At 40.0% G+C, this 10054-nt stretch overlaps 3 protein-coding genes across 4 annotated transcripts; 2 read left to right on the top strand and 1 right to left on the bottom strand.

Annotated features, from left to right (window-relative positions):
* The first annotated feature begins 513 nt into the window (after nucleotides 1-513).
* On the top strand, nucleotides 514-5354 carry eif3f (eukaryotic translation initiation factor 3, subunit F). The gene is made up of 8 exons (XM_049599118.1): nucleotides 514-670; nucleotides 1099-1169; nucleotides 2264-2343; nucleotides 2427-2564; nucleotides 2657-2748; nucleotides 3023-3159; nucleotides 4323-4436; nucleotides 4897-5354. The coding sequence occupies exons 1-8, from the start codon at nucleotides 559-561 to the stop codon at nucleotides 4972-4974; spliced, it is 822 nt and encodes a 273-aa protein (XP_049455075.1). The 5' UTR covers nucleotides 514-558; the 3' UTR covers nucleotides 4975-5354.
* A 144-nt stretch (nucleotides 5355-5498) lies between these two features.
* apooa (apolipoprotein O, a) lies at nucleotides 5499-6570 on the bottom strand. The gene has a single exon (XM_049599120.1). The coding sequence runs from the start codon at nucleotides 6499-6501 to the stop codon at nucleotides 5905-5907; it is 597 nt and encodes a 198-aa protein (XP_049455077.1). The 5' UTR covers nucleotides 6502-6570; the 3' UTR covers nucleotides 5499-5904.
* A 730-nt stretch (nucleotides 6571-7300) lies between these two features.
* Nucleotides 7301-9945, top strand: dnaaf6 (dynein axonemal assembly factor 6). Of its 2 annotated transcripts, none has more exons than XM_049599121.1 (6): nucleotides 7301-8027; nucleotides 8268-8337; nucleotides 8462-8567; nucleotides 8937-9033; nucleotides 9304-9389; nucleotides 9627-9945. In XM_049599121.1, exons 1-6 carry the CDS (start codon nucleotides 7935-7937, stop codon nucleotides 9754-9756), a joined length of 582 nt encoding a protein of 193 aa, XP_049455078.1. In that variant the 5' UTR covers nucleotides 7301-7934; the 3' UTR covers nucleotides 9757-9945. The 2 variants fall into 2 exon arrangements, with proteins under 2 accessions (XP_049455078.1, XP_049455079.1); XM_049599122.1 differs by having other exon boundaries at nucleotides 7314-8027; nucleotides 8271-8337.
* Nucleotides 9946-10054: the final 109 nt, after the last annotated feature.

Raw genomic sequence — 10054 nt, forward strand, 5'->3', positions numbered from 1 at the left:
TGGAGTCAGTCAGGTGTGGAGCCACTGAGCGGCGGAGGATGCTGTCATCAGCCCAGCCCCTCTCAACCCTGCCAGCCTCAGACGCTTCTCATTTCAACAGCAGTCATCTCCCTCCTCTCCGCTGACTGCCAGACCTCTGCATCTGCACACTGCTCAGGGATGAGGAGATGCAAAGGCCCTTTTATTTCATTACATAAATATGTCGTAATTAGTATTTTATCAAAATTACCGACAGTATAATATAGCTTATTTTCATTTTTAAAAAATGTATATATATGGTTTTGTTTTAATACAAATCTATTTGTGTATTTTTGGCTCCTCTATTATAAAATTATTATGCCAAGTTTCTTAAAAATCCCACACAAAATAATTTCAGTCTTTTTTCTAATGAAACTTCTCTTGATATCAGATACAGTCACGCGCGCCACAATGTGTCATCAATTGTATCAATGACTTGATTATAATTAGCGTCAATTCAATAACTGCTGTTCGGCCTCCGGCCTCTAGGTGGTGGTATATGTGTTCACTGAGGCCGGTAAGCAGTCCTCCTTTTCCAAGATGTCGGTGTACGGGCCAGTGGTGAAAATTCACCCAGTTGTTCTCGCTTCTATCTGCGACTCGTACGAGCGGAGAAATGAGGGAGCGAGTCGTGTGATCGGGACCTTGTTGGGTAAGCAGGAACTTGACATATTTGTTTGGCGGACTTCTTTCTGATAAAACAGGCGGCGGATAGCTGGCTAACGTTAGCTTCCCTGCTAACGCATGTTGGCTTGGTTCAGTGTTGGAGTCGCTCAGCTAGCTACATCTGGCTAGCGTTAGCAGGCCAAGACATCTTTTGCAACAGCTGGCTGTTTGCTCAAATGATCACTTTAATTCAAACTGTAAATGTCTGGCAAGTCATTTAGCCTTTTCTGGTTAGTTTCTTTACTTATGTAACATTTAGTAACCGGTACTGAAAGTTGTTACTGTCGTTGATGTTAGCTATTGCTGATGGTTCGTCATGATTTTAGCCTTAGGAGTACCTCTGTTTGCTAGCTCACAATGCGAAGGCGGCTAGCTAAATAACAATGCTTAATTTATAACATTTGTTCTTCTCAGGTACAATTGACAAGCACTCCATTGAGGTGACCAACTGCTTCTCTGTGCCCCACAATGAGTCTGAAGATGAGGTATGTTAGTAAACTCTTTTACTCACACTCAGCATGTCAGCGTATTTAAGGTTAAGAAATGAACATTGTATGAATGAAAATTATAGTTCAGTCATATCGACCACAAATGATATATGGACGCAAGAGATAATGAATGCATTTAATAGAAAACATTTTAATTAATAATAATAATAATACATTTATTTATAGTGCACTTTACATTTAAAAAATTTCAAAGTGCTACAATTTAAAAGTAATAGATAAAAGAATCAGGACTAAGGGTAAAATCAAGATTATAAGAGGGGATGAAAGGATAAAAATAGCTACTAGGTGAAATAAACAAAGATTATAGATCTATCATTGCCGTGGATGCATTGGTGGGTGAGGAGGGAGACCTTGTATTCAATCCGGGCAGAGACAGGAAGCCAGTGTAGGGAGTGAAGGATGGGTGTGATATGGTCATATTTCCGCACTCTCATCAGGATCCTAGCTGCAGAGTTTTGAATGTATTGGAGCCTCTGGAGACTCTTGCTAGGGATCCCGGCGAGAAGTGCATTACAGTAGTACAGTCTGGAGGAGATAAAGGCATGGACCAGTTTCTCGGCATCTGGGAGGGTTAGAGTGGGGCGGAGCTTGGCGATCTTGTAGAGATGATTTATGTGGGATTCATTGGTTATTAGAAAGTTACTGAACCAAAAACTTTGACCTTACTCATAATTCTGACTATTTATAATGATTACCCCTGGGAGTAAACTGCACATGTTTTGTGCAGGACTAGTAGATACTGTTTGTATGATAAAGCGCTTCATTAGAATAACTTTAAAAATCCAACAGAATCTTGTCCTGCACTCATAAGTATGTCATTCAACATAGTAACGTTTACTGTTGGACATCTCAAAATTTCATGGAGGACTATGAATTGCTCTGCACAGTACCTGAATTCCCATGACTTCTTCTCAACTTAAATCACATCTTATCGGACTTTTTGTAAAGCACTAATGCTGTTGTTTGTAAGTAAAGAAGAGGGATTGTTGGTTACATTTTGCATTGATACAAATAAAGAAGATGTTTTGTAAATAAATGGCTGTGTGTCACATTTTATTCTTTGCCAACAGGTTGCTGTGGACATGGAGTTTGCCAAGAACATGTATGAGCTCCACAAGAGGGTGTCACCCACTGAGGTCATCGTTGGATGGTGTGTCAGTAGATCAAATTTGAAATTTCTAAGATGGAATTGGAAAATACTTTTTCTAACCACAGTGACATTTGGCCTCACAGGTACGCCACTGGCTTTGACATCACAGAACACTCAGTGCTCATCCACGAGTACTACAGCCGTGAGGCCACCAACCCCATTCACCTGACAATGGACACAGCACTGCAGAGTGGCAAGATGAACATCCGCGCCTACGTCAGGTTGGCATATCTTCTTGTGATAGACTCCTTTTTTGTGTGATCAACTACAGATTGAGACTGTGTTTGAATGTGCTTCTGTATCTCCTACACAGTGCGCAGATGGGTGTGCCAGGAAAGACCGTTGGTGTGATGTTCACCCCCCTGACTGTCAAGTATGTCTACTATGACACAGAGAGGATAGGCGGTAAGAATACAAACGTTAACTGACGATGATTGTTTGGAGACAAATGCTTCCTGACTTAATAGCTGTGATCATGGAATTTGTGGGGTGTGGTTTTTTTTTTTTTTGTTTGTTTTTTTAATATTTGTCATGTCTAAATGAACTTAATGGTGTGCATATCAATGAAAAGTCAGCTTAGATACTGCCAGCCAATGTCAATTAGTTTTTCTAACTGTGTCTCAATACTTGGCTCTTAATTGTGGTATTGTACTCTAACAATCCCGTCTGTTTGTTCCAGTTGACCTTCTGCAGAGGACACGTCTCCTTCCCAGTCGCACCAAGGGGCTAACCTCTGATCTGTCCCAGGTGGCTGGCTCTGCTGCCAGAGTTCAGGATATGCTGACAACTGTGCTTACATACATCGATGATGTGCTGGTGAGTATTGGAGCAATTGGAATGATAATGTGAATCTAATCGGATGTGATTTTTTTCCAAATGTGTGAAAGATATAATATGTAACACAGAACACAGAAATGTATGATATTATTCAAGACAGTCTGTGTCATTTGGTCGCGTGTCAGCAGCAGCCTCATGTTCCCTTATTTTCTGTAAAATCCAGGGAAACACAGGAAATGTCAGATGATGCATCACTTTAAATCATATGTCACAGAATTGTACTAAACCACTGTAATACAGCTATTTTTTTCTGCCACACAGCTAATTTTCTCATTAATTGCAAACCATTTTGCAATACAGTAATCCTGTAGAGACCTAATTTATTGATGATGCTGTTCACAGTGCATTGACTCGTTTAGACCCACCTTGCCCCGCTCTCCCTCCCTCTCTGTTTATTAGAGCACAAATTAGAAAAGCAATGAGTCTGGAGACCTTCAGCTCAGCTGTAGCAACTGGATTTCAGCCAGCACAAATCCCAGTGCCTGGGGATCCAGTGGCAACACTGGGTCTAACCTTTGTAATGGCAGCAGCAGAAAGTTTTCTGATTCTGCAGGGGAGTAAGAGCGGTTCGGGGATCATATCCCCTTTGCCGTGTTAGCGAAGGCTGACTTCAAGTTACTACAGAGTGCTAACTTAAGGTCTGTGTCCCCCTGGTTAGCTGCCACCACAGATAGAATCAAATTCAGTGGGAAACATGTTCAATATGCTTAGTATGACTGTTTTGAATTAAATTCTCCCCATAAAGTCAGGGGTAGCTGACTAATCCAATGCTTATGGTAAGTTAGTAAATTAACACTGCGTTATATTCGGCTATGATATGACATAACATGAATAAACATGACTATAAACTTGAATAAAACTCAGACATTTTTCTTGTCCGTGAAGACAGCAGCTTCCATCATCCTGTGCTAATTGAGGACGTCATTAAAGTCTGTCCTTCGCTATTGTTATGATTGAAAGGTCCCTAGCAGCAGAAATGACTTACTGTGTTGAAATGCTCGGGCAGTACCTCCTGCTCTTTGTTTTCTTTACCATATTCCATCTATTCCACTTTGTATCAATTTGTTGAGTCTCTAGAGATCATTTGTGAAGTAATCGAGTTTATGGTGGCTGTAAAGCTAATGGTGTTCGATCTGTCTCAGTCTGGCAAAGTGACAGCAGATAACAGCGTGGGCCGCTTTCTGATGGACCTGGTTAATAAGGTTCCCACCATCTCAGCCGAGGACTTTGAAAACATGCTCAATTCCAACATCAACGTAAGTGCTCCTTGTCTGCTAGAAAATTGCATGCACATTAATTTCTCATATAAACAATTTTTGTAATCACTGCAGATAGTTTCAGTGCAGCTCCTTCAGCCTTCCTTTTTTTTTTTTTGCTTACTGCACCAAGGCTTGTTCTTAGCACATTGTCACACTCCCACTGATTACAGGAAGCATTTAATTAGACTGTGCTCCTATTGTTAGTGCTCTCCTGGCTCCACTTGTCTTATACTTATTTACTTAGTACTTGTCCAGCACACTCAGTCATCTTAGGAACATGGGAGTAGCTGTATCTGTAGTCAGGGGTTTGACTTCCTGACCTTGTAGTCCTTGACTTTTGTTTGCCTGTAACACTGCTGGAGAAGCATGAGCATGTTTTACTAATTAACTCAGGTTACATCACTGTGAATGAGATCATAATAACAAAATGTAAATGCTCTGTTTCTGTTTGTTGCAGGACCTGTTGATGGTGACCTACCTGTCTAACCTCACCCAAGCACAGATTGCTCTTAATGAGAAGCTGGTCCTGCTCTGAGGGAATTTCATTGAAGTGATTCATATTTAATTTTTGTACACTTTTTTTTTTTTTTTTTTTGACTGAGATGAATAAAGATGTTAAACAGTCATACGGTGTTCACCCTTGGGTTCCAGGCATTGCCTTTGGGAATGTTGTAATTGCAAAAAAATGCAATTTGGTTTCTCACAAATGGCTAATGAACATTATGGGATATGGGGGGGGGGGGGGGGTTGCAAATGTCATCTGGCTTTCTTAATAAATGTTCACGTGCCACGTATCAGACAGCTCACATTTCCCGATGTCGACTCCTTCAGCGCTGGCTTTATGATGTTTGACATCCTAGGCCTGAGACTACTGACTCTGCTCTTGAAATTAAATTAAAGGTTTATAGGATTAAAGATGAAGTGTTTATAATATAGACCCCAAGGATGTGTCTTCAGCACAACAGTCCAAAACCCCAACATATTCACTTTACTGTATTATCTGACACCAGTAATGAAGCTGGAACGATTTTTGCATGAAAAATGACTGGATCAAGATAGTTCATTTTTCTATTTATTATCTGAGCAACTGTTTCAAGTGTAATTTGAATTTATCTTAATTTCCATAAAACCTTATTTTGACAGTGTTAATGACACACAATTAAGGCGGTAACACTTGGAAAAGTTAAAAATCATCACGTCTAAAGACTTAAAAGCAAGACAGTTGATTTATATTAATTCTCTACATAAATATACATTCAAATCAGAAGCAGAGGTAAATCATTCAAGTTGCAAACCCCTCGTGACAGGCCATGCCCGGCCTGAGTTGCATGTGAAGCTTAGTGCAAAAAGTGGGCATGAGAAAGTCACACAGATTAGAGCCTGTCTAGGTAGCACACGTCGATCTACTGTATAAGGAGCTGATGATTTCTTATTGCTGAGTTGTTGCAGAGTCACACAGGGATCCTCAGGGTTTAGTCTCTGAGTTAGTGCCCTTATCAGCTTTGCTTTGAGGCTGCACCAACTTCTCTAGGGCGGCGTAGCCTTGCACGGCGCGGTCGTACACGGAGTCTCCGGTTGACTTTGCGATGGCCACAGCCTGCTCCGGGTAGTAGAGGGAGGCGCTCACGGTCATCAGGCCCGCCGGGTAGATGAGCTTCTTAAGCCTGGAGCCTCTGCCAAGCAACAGTCCCAGGACACCGGTGAAGCCGATAACTCCTGCACGGGGATAGAAGTCCTTTGGCGGGTCCTTCAAGTAGGCATAGGTGTCGTTCCCCCACTTGACAGCGCTTTGAACTCTGGGTTTAATTTTGTTGTAAGTGTCCTGACACCAACCCGTGTAAGGCTCTGTTAACTTCCTGAGGGTGGCGACACTCTGCTCCAGCCGACCCGCTTCAGGCTCCACATACTGAGACTTCAGCTGAGGAGCAGCGGTGTATAACGACAGCTCATCACGGAGCAAAGGGGCGGTCGTCTCTGTCGCCCCGTCACCGGCAGCAGCGAACACGGTGATCGGCAACAAACTCACAGCTCCCGGCATTGCACTACCTGTCACCTTCAACATGATCCCTGAGGGCCATGCATTCACTACGGTGTCTGAGGAGGGACACGACTAGTAGTAGTCGAAGTGATAATTACGCCGCCTTTTTTTGACTTGACAAACGCTCTTTATTACGCTTGATTGCACAAATATAAATGGCCAGCTATTTCAAACATAGGTTTAATTCATGACTTATTATTAATCAACTACAAATACATATGTAAAAGTGTAGATTTTTAATTTATAGCTCATGTAAAAGGCAGTTACAGGTGGAAAATACAGACTCGTGTTATTGTGAGTTACTTTATTTGAATTTGTCCCTTTTATCCTCCCATTATACTATATTTAATTGGCAAATATTGTCGTTTTGACTGAATTAATTACTTAAATTCGAACCAAAAATTAAAAAAAAAAAAAACATGATAAAAAAGCAAATAAGACAAAGATAACAATGTCCGAAAATGAACAGGTAAAAGCAAAACTAATATGTCCCTACCCCTTTCTTACATTTCTTCCTTTAACTCATATATTATTTTAAAATTCCCAAATTTATTTACAACTAATATACTAATATAATATAGTAATAAACCCAGTTTATTTACAGCCTAAGTACCATTTAGTGTTACAAAATAAATATACACCCCCCAACACACCCTTTCCTCATCTATATAGCTGCCCAAAATATATTTTTTGTATATATTTTTTAACTGATATATTTGTGCTTTGTTTAAACACATCATGCAGCTCATTCCACAAGTTTTTGCTCCACTTCCTTTATGTGAAAGTTTCTGTGCTGTTTTTTAAATACTAAATATAGCCTATAATAATACTATATGATGGCATTAAAATTTTGCTACACGTCAATGCATCAGTAATTGTATTGTTGTAGGCTATATGATAATAAAGCATTTTGGAATGGGCTTTTGCAAGTGTGTACTTTTATTTTTTTATCCAAAGCGTTTGCTGAAATGTTGTACTGGTTGAACTGATGTAGGCAATTGTTTGTTGAGTATTGATTTATTACTATATTTGCTTGGAAGTTATATCTGTTTTCAAATTTTTTTTATTTTTTATGTTTGTTTATATATGTTTGTTTTTACCTAAATATTACCGAGCCCGTGCTCATTACATGTAGTCTACCATCGCTGTGAATTTTGTATAAAGTTTAACCGGCTTGTTTTTAAAACAATCTGCATTTCTAGGTTTCATTTGTCCCATTCATTCATGTGTCCGAGGGTTTCTTTTCTTCTGTGACGTCACTAGTTCCCATGGCAGCCTGGCCGTCTCAAGGGAAACTGAAAGCGTCAACAGGAACAGTCCAGACGTTCAGTTAGCAATAGCTTTATATTTACAGTTATGCTAACGCTAGTTTTTACTGGATTGTTTTGCACAATCGTACCGGCTGCCGTTTGGAGGGAGTAGTAGAGTATTTTGGGGATAAAACTGTGCTGATCTGAATGGAGTGTTTTGGAGTATCGTCTGTTCAAAACCTACAAGCTCTGTCTGCCTTGTTATCAACTCAGCAGGATAATGATGATGAAGACTGTGAAGTAAGATATTGTAAACTGTGATCCCCATTTAGTCTACCCAGATTTTGATTATTCATGAGGTTTGGCTGGGGTAAATGTGCTGTGCGCTTGTGTCAAATTTATATGACTAATCCTTGAAATTAGTTAATAGTTTATTTATATTCTTTTTTTTGTCTTGTAACTGCCATGAAGTGAAATCAGGTTTAATGACTGGATGCCATTATTGTTTATTTAACTTACAATAACCTCAGTTAATCTCAGCAGAATGCGCCTGCCTGTGCACATCTGGGTCCTGGACACATTGGCCCTCCATCCAAAAAAGATAAAGAAGGTAATGCTTTGTGTTTTTTGTACATAATTCCTAAAAAGTACTGTAACCACTAATTCATAAACTCTGGTGGCTTGATGAAATGTACAAACAGTATTTACATGTGTATGTATTGCTGTTTATTTAGAGTCAGCTGCCTATGTGAGGAAGACCAGCAAAGATATCTGGAGTGAGGAGGAGGTGGCTGAGGGCTCCCAGTATGATGATCTTGATGACCCACGGCCCCAGCCTGAGTAAGACGCCGGGGCAGAAAGAAGCACACACCAAAGGGTTCACTGATTTATAAAAGGGTCAAATGCTAGAAATTGTTCCTCACTAAGATTGCACCTTCCCTCATCTTCAATTCTTGAGTCTGAGCCTTAAATCCAAAATGCCAAACTGTTCCATGTAAGGGTTTTACTCACAACTTTTCCATTTTGAAACGTTGTTTAGTCATTAATTAATACTTGCCTTGGTTACCCTAGTGCTATAAACTAATTATAAAAGTACAAGAGAAGGCAAGACTGAAGTATTTATCATAAATACATACATGTTGCTGTTTCCCATTGATTCTTCCTAAAGTGAAAATGATTTTAAAAAGTGTCTATAACCTTTGTATTCAGGTATGAAATAATCCTGAAGCAGAGTGTGGGGACAGAGGATCTGTTCTTGGGCTTGAACAGAAAGGACCCATCCTCCATGAGCTGTGAAGCCATGCTGGTAAGAGACACACAATCAGGCAAGATACATGTTGAGTGATTTTAGAGATATTGATTTTAACAACTAGATCACTTTAGGCTCAACAAAGCTAATTACTAGTTTTTCCAGACTTTTTCAGACCCAGCATTAGATGTGAAAAGGCAGTTAACAACATTGAGCAATGTAATAAAAATGTAAAATTAGTTTGGTATTTGAATAAAAGTGAAGATTAAACTGTGCACAGCCAGCGTACAGTATTAAAGATGCTGACTTTTTTCCTCCCACTCTTAGGTGAAAATCAAACTACCAGGCACTAAAGCAACAGACGTGGCCCTGGATGTAAAAGAAAAGTTCCTTGATCTACGGACGCTAAAATAGTAAGGGATGCTTTGAAAATGTTCTCTTTCATTTTTTTTTTATCCCCTTAAGACAGAGCGGCAACAGTTCAGACCAAAAGCCCCCATTTCCAGACATTTCCTTTTAATCAGAGGTTCACATCATGATCTGAGCTTTGATTGCTGTATCACACCGCTCTTAACATCCTCCCCTCTCAGATGCACACTCTCTCCCTCTGCCGTCGTCTCTTTAACCTGTCTTCTCCTCTCTCTCTTCAGTAAACTGGGTCTTCATCTCCCACATCCGATCCACAGCGATGGGGGGAAGGCTCAGTTCTTCAGTGAGAGGGAGGAACTGGAGGTGACTCTACTGATGAAACGGCCCATGGATTTTGTCAACATGGCCTAAGACGGAATGATAACAGCAAACAAGTATTGAAAAGTTGGAGCAGATGTGAACCCAGTGGACAGTTGAGATGACATGTACACTGATTATTAATTAAATAAAGACATGGTTAGAGGAATGATCAGCACAACCCATTTGTTGAATTTATTGTATTTTTACATCTGTCCCATCTGATTTTATTAAAATGTGGTTTTCTAACAAATATATTGCTGTATTAATTGACTGCTTTATTATTAGATAACCATAGATGGTTGTAGATGGTAAACCCAGGTAAGCTTTACCCATCATTTTAGGTTGATAC

Source organism: Epinephelus fuscoguttatus, linkage group LG15 (genome assembly GCF_011397635.1).
Source record: "Epinephelus fuscoguttatus linkage group LG15, E.fuscoguttatus.final_Chr_v1".
Classification (NCBI taxonomy): Eukaryota; Metazoa; Chordata; class Actinopteri; order Perciformes; family Serranidae; genus Epinephelus; species Epinephelus fuscoguttatus.